We start from the raw sequence: 14,905 nt of genomic DNA on the forward strand, positions 1-14,905 counted from the left end.
AGATCTAGATGAAAAGATCACACACAGGTCTCTCTATTTCAATACGGTTTGTTTCTAAATGGGTTGGGAAGTCCAACATGCTCACGGTCAGGCATCCGAATACTTTTGGCCGTATAGTGTACGACACCCTTGGCGCTGAGAGAGTTAAGGGCCGTGCTCAGGGGCCCAACAGTGGCTGCACGGCAAAGCCAGGATTCCAACCCACAACCTTCCGATTGATGGTCCGGAGGAGTCCTGAGCTCAACCACACTCAACAGCTCTGGGATGAACCGGAACATCAGCTGATCAATCAGCGGACAGCCGTACTGACTGAACAAGCACAAATCCCCACAGACGCACTTCAAATCTTTGTGAGGAGCGTCTCAGAAGAACGGCTGTTGTTCTAGATAAAAAGACCACACAGAGGGTCAGTCTATTTTAATACAGTTCAGGCGTCCGAATACTTTTGGTGCACCGGTGTCGCCCCACATTTCTACACAGTGAATATGGAGTTACTGGTTGTGGGAGAGCGTCGAGGTTTCCCCCCCGTCCGTGTTCCCACGCCGCTCCGTCGGTGCTCCCCCACAATCCCCTTCCTCCCTGGCTAAAGGATGCGGTTGCTAGGCAACCAAGCCAGGATGCTCCAGGCCCGTGTGAGCGGCGCGCCGCTCGGCGATTGGTGCGCTCGGCCGTGCCGAGACGGGATTGGCCGAGCTGGAGTCTGTCGGCGCTATTGTTTCTCGGTGTTGGGGGAGGAGTCGATGCAGCAGAACGTACACACTGGGTTCTACTTCTCCCTCATCCTGCCTCACACACACACACACACACACACACACACGTCCGTCAGCCTACACAGATGTCAGGATTGCTTCTCGGTGGCAGCGTGTGACGGCTGGCAGGACCCCGTCGTAGCCTGGCACTCCTCTGATCGATTCGGGGTGGCGTCTGCGCCCGTGCGGATACGACATGCTATTTTGTTCGCTCGGGATTCCTTCTGGCCCATGAGGCTTTGCAGCAAGTGGATGTGCTGATGTAGGAGGAATGGGTGCATCATTACACACACACACACACACACACACACACTCGCACACACAGCAGTGGGACAGAATGAAGACGTCAGCATCCACACACCACAGGAGCAACGCTTTAACGATGTGACTGAAGGTAAGGTGTGTGTGTGCGTGTGTGTGTGTGTGTGTGTGAGTGTGTGTGTGTGTGTGTGTGGAGTGACTATGTAAAAAATAAATCTGAAGTAGGGGGTTCTGTGTCTTTAACCCTTCTTTGGACTCGCATGGCCAAAAGTATGTAGACACCGCTTGTAACAATCGTTACTAACAGGTGTGCGAGCCGGACCTTCTCGTCTCTTCCTCACTAGACACTAAGTGTGTGTACAGAACGGGCACAAATTCCCACAGACACTCCTTGTAGTCTTGTAGAAAGGCTTCCCACTGTGAAGAGTGGATGATATTACAGCTACAAAGGTTTTTGGAGACTGAGATGTTTCCAGACTCCCTGAATCTTTTCACACTATCATGTCCTGTAGATGCAGAAAGGCTTAAATTATTAGCAAATTTGATTACATGCATTCCCTGAGCACCAAGCAAAGCAGCTGGTGAATTCCACTTGGGATGAATTCAGCTCGTCTCTTCCTCACTACACACTGAGTGTGTGTACAGAACGGGCACAAATTCCCACATACACACTCCTTGTATTCTTGTGGAAAGGCTTCCCACTGTGAAGAGTGGATGATAGTAAAGCTACAAAGGAAAGACGGAGCGATTCAATATAAATGCACGTTTTTGGAGACACAGATGTTTCCAGACTCCCTAAATCTTTTCACACTATTATGTCAGGTAGACACACTCCAAAGTCTTAAAGTAGAAAGGCTTCCCAGAAGAGTGAATGATACACTATACACACTCCCTGAATCTTTTCACACTATTATGTCCGGTAGATGCAGAAAGGTTTAAATTATTAGCAAATCTGCACTGAGAATGAAGTTTGGAACACAGTGGTGAGCCACGACCAATCATAGTAATTATTTTATTGATAATCCCACTTATTTTGCCCTGTCCCAACTTTTTTGGGTGTGTTGCAGTTTCCAAAACTGGACCCACGATACAGAATAACAAGACTTTGGAACATTTACAGTATTAAGGAAAACTGTGAGGAAACGAATTAAGCGGTCAGTGTTCCAATTCATCCGAAAGGTATTAGATATGGCAGCATTACTCGCCCTAAATTTCCCCCGTCCCAACTTTTTTTTGGAAGGTGTTGCAGGTCTGAAATGCAGGAACAGATTTATAGCAACAAATGAAATAAATAAATAAATCCTCTTTTTTTCCAGGACCGGTTTAGATGTAGCTGCAGCCCCAAGCCCGTCCAACAATGCTGAGCCCCGTTCTCCATTCCGACCTCTCGGCCCTGGAGCCGGAGTACACAGAGGGTAAATATATACGAGCCGCACACCAACGCACTCGTCAGATCTGGTTCTAATCTGGTAATTACTTCTCAGGGCTCGTTAGCGGTTACCGGAACACGTTAACCGCTAAAGAAGCCGAAGCGAGCGCACGGGTTCGATTCCTGTGAACAAAGCTGCAGTTTAGCAGATACACTATATTGCCTATATAAATATTCACTCCCCCATCCAAATCACTGAGTTCAGGTGTTCCAATCACTTCCATCGCCACAGGTGTATAAAACCGAGCACCTCGGCATGCAGACTGCTTCTACACACATTAGTGAAAGAACGGGTCGCTCTCAGGAGCTCAGTGAATTCCAGCGTGGTACCGTGATGCCACCTGTGCAACAAGTCCAGTGGTGAAATTTTCTCACTACTAAATATTCCACAGTCGACCGTCAGTGCTGGTATAACAAAGTGGAAGCGATTGGGAACGACAGCAACTCATCCACCAAGTGTTACCATGTAAAATGACAGGGCGGGTCAGCGGACGCTGAGGAACATAGTGCACAGAGGTCACCAACTTTCTGCAGAGTCCATCACTACAGACCTCCAAACTTCATGTGGCCTCCAGATGAGCTCAGGAACAGTGTGTAGAGCTTCATGGAACGGGTCTCCATGGCCGAGCAGCTGCATCCAAGCCTTACATCACCAAGCGCATGGTGTAAAGCACGCCGCCACTGGACTCTAGAGCAGTGGAGACGTGTTCTCTGGAGTGATGAATCACGCTTCTCCGTCTGGAGATCAGATGGACGAGTCTGGGTTTGGCGGTTGCCAGGAGACGGTACCTGTCTGACTGTATTGTGCCGAGTGTAAAGTGTGGTGGAGGGGGGATTATGGTGTGGGGGGGGTTTTCAGGAGTTGGGCTCGGCCCCTCAGTTCCAGTGAAAGGAACTCTTAATGCTTCAGCACACCAAGAGATTCTGGACAATTTCATGCTCCCAACTTTGTGGGAACAGTTTGGGGATGGCCCCTTCCTGTTCCAACATGACTGCGCACCAGTGCACAAAGCACAAGGTCCATAAAGACGTGGATGAGCCAGTTTGGTGTGGAAAAACTTGACTGGCCTGCACAGAGTCCTGACCTCAACCCAATAAATAGAACACCTTTGGGATGAATTAGAGCGGAGACTGTGAGCCAGGCCTTCTCATCCAACATCAAAAATTCCTATAAACACACTCCTAAACCTTGTGGAAAGCCTTCCCAGAAGAGTTGAATCTGTTATAGCTGAAAAGGATGGACCGACATCATATTAAACCCTGTGGATTAAGAATGGGAGTCACTCAAGTTCATATGAGTGTGAAGGCAGACGAGCAAATACTTTTGGCAATATAGTGTATAATATAGTGTATAATATAGTGTATAATATAGTGTATAATATAGTGTATAATACAGTGTATAATACAGTGTACAATATAGTGTATAATATAGTGTATAATACAATGTATAATACAGTGTATAATATAGTGTATAATATAGTGTATAATACAATGTATAATATAGTGTATAATACAGTGTATAATATAGTGTATAATACAGTGTATAATATAGTGTATAATACAGTGTATAATACAATGTATAATATAGTGTATAATACAGTGTATAATACAGTGTATAATACAGTGTATAATATAGTGTATAATATAGTGTATAATATAGTGTATAATACAATGTATAATACAGTGTATAATATAGTGTATAATATAGTGTATAATACAGTGTATAATATAGTGTATAATATAGTGTATAATACAATGTATAATACAGTGTATAATATAGTGTATAATATAGTGTATAATACAATGTATAATATAGTGTATAATACAGTGTATAATATAGTGTATAATACAGTGTATAATATAGTGTATAATACAGTGTATAATACAGTGTATAATATAGTGTATAATACAATGTATAATATAGTGTATAATACAGTGTATAATACAGTGTATAATATAGTGTATAATATAGTGTATAATACAATGTATAATATAGTGTATAATACAGTGTATAATATAGTGTATAATATAGTGTATAATACAGTGTATAATATAGTGTATAATATAGTGTATAATACAGTGTATAACACAGTGTATAATACAGTGTATAATATAGTGTATAATATAGTGTATGATACAGTGTATAATATAGTGTATAATATAGTGTATAATATAGTGTATAATACAATGTATAATACAGTGTATAATACAGTGTATAATATAGTGTATAATATAGTGTATAATACAATGTATAATATAGTGTATAATACAGTGTATAATATAGTGTATAATATAGTGTATAATACAGTGTATAATACAGTGTATAATATAGTGTATAATATAGTGTATAATACAGTGTATAATACAGTGTATAATACAGTGTATAACACAGTGTATAATACAGTGTATAATATAGTGTATAATATAGTGTATGATACAGTGTATAATATAGTGTATAATATAGTGTATAATACAGTGTATAATATAGTGTATAATATAGTGTATAATACAGTGTATAATACAGTGTATAATATAGTGTATAATATAGTGTATAATACAGTGTATAACACAGTGTATAATACAGTGTATAATATAGTGTATAATATAGTGTATGATACAGTGTATAATATAGTGTATAATATAGTGTATAATACAGTGTATAATACAGTGTATAATATAGTGTATAATAAAGTGTATAATACAGTGTATAATACAGTGTATAATATAGTGTATAATACAGTGTATAATACAGTGTATAATATAGTGTATAATATAGTGTATAATACAGTGTATAACACAGTGTATAATACAGTGTATAATATAGTGTATAATATAGTGTATGATACAGTGTATAATATAGTGTATAATACAGTGTATAATACAGTGTATAATATAGTGTATAATATAGTGTATAATATAGTGTGTAATATAGTGTATAATACAGTGTATAATATAGTGTATAATACAGTGTATAATATAGTGTATAATATAGTGTATAATATAGTGTGTAATACAGTGTATAATATAGTGTATAATACAGTGTATAATATAGTGTATAATATAGTGTATAATATAGTGTATAATACAGTGTATAATACAGTGTATAATACAGTGTATAATATAGTGTATAATATAGTGTATAATATAGTGTATAATACAGTGTATAATATAGTGTATAATACAGTGTATAATATAGTGTATAATATAGTGTATAATACAGTGTATAATATAGTGTATAATATAGTGTATAATACAGTGTATAATATAGTGTATAATATAGTGTATAATACAGTGTATAATATAGTGTATAATACAGTGTATAATATAGTGTAGCACATCTGGGCGCTGCACATCTTTTACAGCGTTTAATCACGGCGTTTAACTCACATGCTCACACATACGTGGTCTCCTATAAGGACCGTCACTTATAGAGGTCAGACATTACCAAAAACACAGTCTCTGAGAATCTCAGCTCTGCTAACGACCAGCCGGGCGCCTACACAGACAGCAATTGGCTGATCCAACGAGAAGGGGGGTAGTGGTTCCTCATATCTGCTGCAATTACAACCTCTGCTGGCTGATCCATGGTGCTGCACTGAGGCGGGGAATAGTGGAGATCAGTGCGCAATACAGATCTCCAGATAAACCCGACCGGTGCAGGTGAAAAGAAGCGGTCTGGTCTTCTCCTGACACGCCCTCCCTCAGCCCTCCCCCTGTACTTCGGTGGATCGGTACGTGAGGTCGGTCTCACGCGCTGATCTCCACGTTCCTCTACTTCTGCACAGGCACCTCAGGATACTAACCAGGGTCCTTACACAGCGTCGAAGACCCTGCCCACTTTTTAGCAGACTAGTGGCTGATTTTGTCTGCTGGGGGGGCCCAGCCAACCAGTAGCAGAGCTGAGATTCTGGCGTGACTCTCCGAGCGAGAGACCGACCTCAAGTACCAATCCATCAAAGTACGGGGGGATAACACGGGGTCGGTGGAGCATGCACGTGTCTGAGGGAGGGCGTGTCAGGAGAATATACCCTCCTCGTACACCTTCGGGGTCTCCAGCAGAGGAAGAGGAATTGGATATGACTAAACTGGGAGAAAACACGTGTTAGTCACGAGGTCTGCAGCAGTACTATCAGGAAATACTATCAGGGAATTGGATTGGATTGCATGAGGGCAATTTTAGGCAGCCAACACACCTACTGCATGTTTCTTTACCCTCTGGGAGGTGGGAGAAACCCCAACAATGTAGAGGAAACCCGTGCAGCCATGGGAAAACTCTTCCTGTCAAGCAGAGACGTGATTCCGCCCCATGATGTTAATCTGGAACGTTCTGCGTAAGCGTCACGTTTATGAGGGTGTCCTTGTTCTGGTTCTCGCCCCGCTTTAGCTGACGTCATCTCTACGGTGGAGTTCAGCCGATCAGGAGAGTTCCTGGCCACCGGCGATAAGGGTGGCAGGGTGGTCATCTTCCAGAGAGAACCTCAGGTAAGGAGATCCATTTTTCGGGAAGGAACCCGTCACGTAAAGCAGCGAGGAACATCAGGAACGGATCTGAATTCTCCTGGTTCTGTGTTTCCTGGTCTCAGGGCGAGTACAACGTGTACAGTACGTTCCAGAGCCACGAGCCCGAGTTCGACTGTCTCAAGAGTCTGGAGATCGAGGAGAAGATCAACAAGATCCGCTGGTTACCTCAGATCAATTCCACACACTTCCTCCTGACTACTAACGGTGCGGTGATGCTTTATTTATTTATTTTATTTATTTTGGTTTGAATTTTCATTTGCTTGTTCGTTATGGCTCGAAAAATCTATCCAACAATGTAATTTACCTTTAAATATCATCTTAGTGGCTACTGCTGACCGGCTGGTGGCTTCTCTGTGCCCATATAATTCGAGCTACGGTAGTCTGACTGCACCCGTTAAATGACAGATAGACGGAAGAGACAGAATTGGTCGGATAAAATGCCCGAATGACCAGAATAACAAGGCTGCAAGACTTTTTTATAAGCTACGGGAACATGAGTGACACTGTCCACAGCCAAGCAAGCTCTAGATCGACCCCTGTCCTGCTTTACTTCATCCACGTGATCAGAAACAAACTTCAGCTGAGCTTCGAGACGCCGGGTTTTCAGAATTAACCTTCCTTGTTGCTTAGAAACCTCTAAAATAAGGACAGTGTGAAGCTTGATCGATCGTGGACAGTGTCACCCCGGTTCAACCGCTTCTTAACATTAAACCTTCTCAAAAACCTTCTCGACGTCTGACGTCATTTACATTTTCAGTATTTAGCGGACGCCTTTATCCAAAGCGACTTACAGTACTGTGACATTATACAGTCTACGCAATTGAGGGTTAAGGGCCTCGCTCAAGGGCCCAACAGTGGCAACTTGAACCAGCGACCTTTGGATTACTAGTCCAGTACCCTAACCGTTACTGTCGCACCTGCAAACGTGTGTGTCACACCGTCTCAGCTTGTATTTGGTGAATGATTGAATTAATTATATTCATATTCATATTATATTAATTTGTGTGTGTGTGTGTGTGTGTGTGTGTGTGTAGATAAAACCATCAAGCTCTGGAAGGTCAGTGAGAGAGATAAACGACCTGAAGGCTACAACCTGAAGGACGAAGAGGGACGAATGAAGGACATTTCTAGGATCACGTCTCTTCAGGTGAACCTACACAAACACACATACTGGAAATAAACACAACGTCACGATTGTATACACTGTATGACCAAAAGTATTCAGACGCCTGATTTGGTCCCGTTTCAAAAACAAACCGTATTAAAATAGAATGACTGGGCACTGATGTTCAGTCGATGTTCCGGTTCATCCCAGAGCTGTTTTCTGCTGGGAAACCTCGGGTCCTGCCGTCCATGTGGACGTTACTCTGACACGTAGCTCCTACCTGAGCATCGTTACAGACCATGTTCACCCTCTCATGGAGACGCTTCCCTGATGGCTGTGGCCTCTTTCAGCACAAAGCTAAAATGCTTCAGGAACGATTTGAGGAGCACAACAACCAGTTTGAGGTGTTGACTCGGCCAATCGAGCATCTGCGGGACGCGCTGAACAAACAGGTCCGATCCATGGAGGCTCCACCTCACAACTTACAGGAGTTAAAGGATCTGCTGCTGACATCTTAGTGCCAGATACCATAGCACACCTTCAGGGGTCTAGTGGAGTCCATGCCTCGACGGGTCAGGGCTGTTTGGGCAGCAAAAGGGGGACCAACACAATATTAGGGAGGTGGTCATAATGTTATGCCTGATTTCCTTTATATCACTGATTTATTACACAATAGCTTTTCTGTTCATGAGACTGTAATTTTTCTATCATAACAAAACCTAAAATTAAACATAAAGCTCATGGAAAAACTTTATTATTTACATTTACAGCATTTAGCAGATACTTTTATCCAAAGCGACTTACATTATACAGTCTAAGCAATTGAGGGTTAAGGGCCTTGTTCAAGGGCCCAACAGTGGCAACCTGGCAGTGGTGGTTGAACCATCAACCTTCTGCTTACTAGCCCAGTACTCTAACCACTAGGCTACAACTACCCTATTATTTCTTTTTAACTTCATTACATCCCCCACTTCCAACCCTAGAACAGAGAGCTGCTGCTTTAATAGGACACAGGTTGGTTTGGGGTGTAATAAATAGACGTCACAGGTAGAAATCCAGTGGGTTTGATGGTAAATTTGGTCATATTATGTTGTTTAATGGAGATTGAGAGGATCTTACCAACCTCAGTGATTACAGACCGGCTCTTCTGTTCCTATAAACGCTGTTCATTCATAACAATCAGGTGATTGTAGATAACCATTCATATGTATGGTGTCCTAATAAGGTTACTGTTGGATGTGTGTAGGTCCCCGTGTTGCTGCCGATGGACCTGCTGGTAGAGGCGTCCCCACGCCGCGTGTTCGCCAACGCTCACGCCTACCACATCAACTCCATCAGCATAAACAGCGACTGTGAGACGTACCTGTCAGCCGACGACCTGAGGATCAACCTGTGGAACCTCAACATCACCGACCGCAGCTTCAGTATCCTGCAGCACTGTCCAAATTACCCAAGTTCTTCGGTTCTTAGCTTCCTGAAACTAAAATCAATTAATTAATTAGGGAAACTGGGCAGCCTATTTAAGCTGTGATCCGGTCCTGCAGCCGGTGTTTCTGGGTGGTGCCGGACCCACCGGATCTTCTGTTTATCATGTGTCCAGTGTTTTTGTGTTTCCTTCAACTCGTTCTATCAGACATCGTGGATCTGAAGCCTGAAAACATGGAGGACCTGAGTGAGGTGATCACAGTGGCCGAGTTTCACCCTCATCACTGCCACCTTCTGGCCTTCAGCAGCAGTGCTGGTACCACCCGCCTGTGTGACATGAGGTCGCGGGCGCTGTGTGACCGTCCTGCTAAAAGTAAGTCCTACACCTTAAACAAACCATTTCAGACACACTCACATAATCAATAAATCAATCAGATAATCAATAAATAAAATAATTAAATGTATGTGGACACCTGACCATGAGAGTGTTGGACATCCCATCTTAAAACCATTACAACTGTTCTGGGAAAGCTTTTAACAAGCTGCATATCCTGTTTATTCCCCGTATTTGTATTCCCTGTATTTTATACTATATACTTTTACTCTATATTTTTTAATCCCTGTATTTGTATACTCTATATTTTTATTCCCTGTATTTTATACTATATACTTTTACTCTATATTTTTAATCCCTGTATTTTTATTCCCTGTATTTTATACTATATATTTTTACTCTATATTTTTTAATCCCTGTATTTTTATACTCTATATTTTTATTCCCTGTATTTTATACTATATACTTTTACTCTATATTTTTTAATCCCTGTATTTTTATACTCTATATTTTTATTCCCTGTATTTTATACTATATACTTTTACTCTATATTTTTTAATCCCTGTATTTTTATACTCTATATTTTTAATCCCTGTATTTTTATTCTCTGTATTTTATACTATATACTTTTACTCTATATTTTTTAATCCCTGTACTTTTATACTCTATATTTTTAATCCCTGTATTTTTATACTCTATATTTTTACTCTATATTTTGTAATCCCTGTATTTTTATACTCTATATTTTTATTCCCTGTATTTTTAATCCCTGTATTTTTAATCCCTGTATTTTTATACTCTATATTTTTACTCTATATTTTGTAATCCCTGTATTTTTATACTCTATATTTTTATTCCCTGTATTTTTATTCCCTGGATTTTTATACTCTATATTTTTATTCGCTGTATTTTTATTCCCTGGATTTTTTTTTATATATATTTATATATACAGTGTATCACAAAAGTGAGTACACCCCTCACATTTCTGCAGATATTTAAGTATATCTTTTCATGGGACAACACTGACAAAATGACACTTTGACACAATGAAAAGTAGTCTGTGTGCAGCTTATATAACAGTGTAAATTTATTCTTCCCTCAAAATAACTCAATATACAGCCATTAATGTCTAAACCACCAGCAACAAAAGTGAGTACACCCCTTAGTGAAAGTTCCTGAAGTGTCAATATTTTGTGTGGCCACCATTATTTCCCAGAACTGCCTTAACTCTCCTGGGCATGGAGTTTACCAGAGCTTCACAGGTTGCCACTGGAATGCTTTTCCACTCCTCCATGATGACATCACAGAGCTGGCGGATATTCGAGACTTTGCGCTCCTCCACCTTCCGCTTGAGGATGCCCCAAAGATGTTCTATTGGGTTTAGGTCTGGAGACATGCTTGGCCAGTCCATCACCTTTACCCTCAGCCTCTTCAATAAAGCAGTGGTCGTCTTAGAGGTGTGTTTGGGGTCATTATCATGCTGGAACACTGCCCTGCGACCCAGTTTCCGGAGGGAGGGGATCATGCTCTGCTTCAGTATTCACAGTACATATTGGAGTTCATGTGTCCCTCAATGAAATGTAACTCCCCAACACCTGCTGCACTCATGCAGCCCCAGACCATGGCATTCCCACCACCATGCTTGACTGTAGGCATGACACACTTATCTTTGTACTCCTCAACTGATTGCCGCCACACATGCTTGAGACCATCTGAACCAAACAAATTAATCTTGGTCTCATCAGACCATAGGACATGGTTCCAGTAATCCATGTACTTTGTTGACATGTCTTCAGCAAACTGTTTGCGGGCTTTCTTGTGTAGAGACTTCAGAAGAGGCTTCCTTCTGGGGTGACAGCCATGTAGATCAATTTGATGTAGTGTGCGGCGTATGGTCTGAGCACTGACAGGCTGACCCCCCACCTTTTCAATCTTTGCAGCAATGCTGACAGCACTCCTGCGCCTATCTTTCAAAGACAGCAGTTGGATGTGACGCTGAGCACGTGCACTCAGCTTCTTTGGACGACCAACGCGAGGTCTGTTCTGAGTGGATCCTGCTCTTTTAAAACGCTGGATGATCTTGGCCACTGTGCTGCAGCTCAGTTTCAGGGTGTTGGCAATCTTCTTGTAGCCTTGGCCATCTTCATGTAGCGCAACAATTCGTCTTTTAAGATCCTCAGAGAGTTCTTTGCCATGAGGTGCCATGTTGGAACTTTCAGTGACCAGTATGAGAGAGTGTGAGAGCTGTACTACTAAATTGAACACACCTGCTCCCTATGCACACCTGAGACCTAGTAACACTAACGAGTCACATGACATTTTGGAGGGAAAATGACAAGCAGTGCTCAATTTGGACATTTAGGGGTGTAGTCTCTTAGGGGTGTACTCACTTTTGTTGCCGGTGGTTTAGACATTAATGGCTGTATATTGAGTTATTTTGAGGGAAGAATAAATTTACACTGTTATATAAGCTGCACACAGACTACTTTTCATTGTGTCAAAGTGTCATTTTGTCAGTGTTGTCCCATGAAAAGATATACTTAAATATCTGCAGAAATGTGAGGGGTGTACTCACTTTTGTGATACACTGTATATATTGTAGTAACCATGGCTCTGGTTCAGTCTGGATGTGTTTAGGTGGTGCAGTACATCGTGCAGTGATGTTTCTCCTTTTCTTACGTTCTGACAGTGTTTGAGGAGACGGTGGACCCTGCTAATCGATCATTCTTCTCTGAGATCACCTCCTCAGTGTCGGACGCAAAGTTCAGTCACAGTGGACGTTACCTGCTCACCCGGGACTACCTGAGCGCTAAAGTCTGGGATCTCAACATGGAGAACAAACCAGTCGAGACTTACCAGGTATGTACAAAATGTCCTGGTCAGGGTCACGGCAGGCCCAGATCCACTGGGAAACTGAAACACAGAAAAAATGTATATGCATGTACACACACACACATGCATGTTCTGGTACTTCACTGAGGTCATTAAAGGAAACACAGACCAGAAATTCCACAGTTCCTTTGCTGTACAACACTAAACCTAAACCTTCATTCCTGTTACCTAAACGTTCATTCATTCCTGTTACCTAAACCTTCATTCATTCCTGTTACCTAAACCTTCATTCCTGTTACCTAAACGTTCATTCATTCCTGTTACCTAAACCTTCATTCCTGTTACCTAAACGTTCATTCCTGTTACCTAAACCTTCATTCCTGTTACCTAGACCTTCATTCCTGTTTTGTATCTGACTGTAAATGTGTTTGCAGGTGCAGGATTACCTGCGCTCTAAACTTTGCGCCCTTTATGAGAGCGACTGCATCTTTGATAAATTCGAATGTGCCTGGAACGGAACCGACAGGTAAGAACTCGACCCCAGAACAACCATCATGGTTCAGTGTTGATTGTTCTTCTCCTCATCTCTCTTTCTGGCTCCTTTTCCTCAGCGTGATCATGACCGGGGCCTACAACAATTTCTTCCGGATGTTCGACCGGGCGAGTCGGCGTGACGTGACCCTGGAGGCGAGCCGCGAGGTGTGTAAGCGCCGCGCCGTGCTCCGGCCCCGCCGCGTGTGCGTGGGGAAGAAGAGGAAAGAGAACGATATCAGCGTGGACAGTCTGGACTTCAGAAAGAAGATCTTACACACGGCCTGGCATCCCACCGACAACATCATCGCCATCGCCGCCAGCAACAACCTCTTCATTTTTCAGGACAGGCACGGGCCTATCGGGCACCACTCGGCCAATCAGCTGGAACAGGACGCGCCTCTGCAGCTACAGGACGCACCCCATCAGTAAAACGGTCCCAGTGTAGAGAAGAGTTGACGCTGCCAAATTTAGTGTATTTAACATCTGTATGCAGATGCAGAGGTTTGCACACGTTCAGTATACATCAGTATACATATTTCATCCTGATCAGGTTCGCAGTAGGTCCAGTGCGACCATAAATATACCCCCAAACAAAGTGCCAATCTATCACAGAGCAACACGCACTCACATGCTCACTTAGTTACACCAATTAACAATTTAGAAATATCAGTCCACCTTTTGCATGTTTTTGGGAAGTGGGAGGAAACCAGAGTACCCACAGGAAACCCATGTGGACACAGGGAGAACTTGCAAAACTCCCAGGATACCTTATAGACAGAATGAACTAGTCTTAGCTGACGTTTGTTGCAGGTATAACAAACAGCTGGAGCAGTCCGGGTCTTTTCTGTGTAAAGTTTGCATGTTCTCCCCATGTCTGTGTGGGTTTCCTCCAGAAGCTCCGGTTTCCTCCCACAGTCCAAAGACGTGCAGTCAGGATAATCGAAGCTACTAGAAATTATCCAAAGTGTGTGTGTGTTGCCCTGTGATAGACTGGCGACCTTTCCGAGGTGTCTCCTACATTTTACCCAATGAATCAGACCCACTGTGACCTTGACCAGGATACAGAGGCGGTAAAACAGACAATGAATGAATGAATGAGTCAAATTTGTCACCATAGTGTAGAAATACGTTCAAAACTCCAAATAATAAAGGCTGGACGTTCATCTTCAGTGCAAAGTCAGTAAATAAATCATCCAACATGAAAATGCTCATTAGATGATCATCGTTAACACTTTAATTAAAAAGTAAACACAGATTAGAGGTTAATTAAGGCTCAGTTAGGCCAAAATGAGTCTCATATAAACTAAATTAGGACATTATTTAATAGGTTTAATAGGTTATTAATTGGACATTATGCATTATTCATTACACCCAGTATTAGTGCATAATTAGATGTATGTTATGTAAAAAATAACCAATAAATAAATTATCAGCTGTGGGAATACACAATAACACTTATTTAAGACCTTGTTGTGCAATTATTAAAAAATATATAAATAATTTAATTACATTTGCATTTTTATAGCTGACCACATTTTGTTTTCAACAGGCTCTATGTACAGTATTAACATATTTTAACAGCTAGTAAGTGCTCAACGAGTCAATAAAACCTATTCATGTGTTCCATATACTAAAAAGAATTTTAATTATCCTTAACTATAAAACCCAACACAGTTTTCCTTATAATAATAATAATCATTATCCTTATTATAGTA

The 14,905-nt window shown here is 41.7% G+C and overlaps 1 protein-coding gene across 1 annotated transcript; it reads left to right on the plus strand.

The window, feature by feature from the left end:
* The first annotated feature begins 1,084 nt into the window (after positions 1–1,084).
* On the plus strand, positions 1,085–13,631 carry ppp2r2cb (protein phosphatase 2, regulatory subunit B, gamma b). Its single transcript, XM_063000206.1, has 10 exons — positions 1,085–1,143; positions 2,327–2,425; positions 6,824–6,921; positions 7,023–7,164; positions 7,995–8,107; positions 9,312–9,489; positions 9,699–9,863; positions 12,514–12,683; positions 13,091–13,182; positions 13,268–13,631. Exons 2-10 carry the CDS (start codon positions 2,368–2,370, stop codon positions 13,617–13,619), a joined length of 1,368 nt encoding a protein of 455 aa, XP_062856276.1. The 5' UTR covers positions 1,085–1,143; positions 2,327–2,367; the 3' UTR covers positions 13,620–13,631.
* The last annotated feature ends 1,274 nt before the right edge of the window (positions 13,632–14,905 follow it).

The sequence above is a fragment of the Trichomycterus rosablanca genome, chromosome 8, assembly GCF_030014385.1.
Source record: "Trichomycterus rosablanca isolate fTriRos1 chromosome 8, fTriRos1.hap1, whole genome shotgun sequence".
NCBI lineage: Eukaryota > Metazoa > Chordata > Actinopteri > Siluriformes > Trichomycteridae > Trichomycterus > Trichomycterus rosablanca.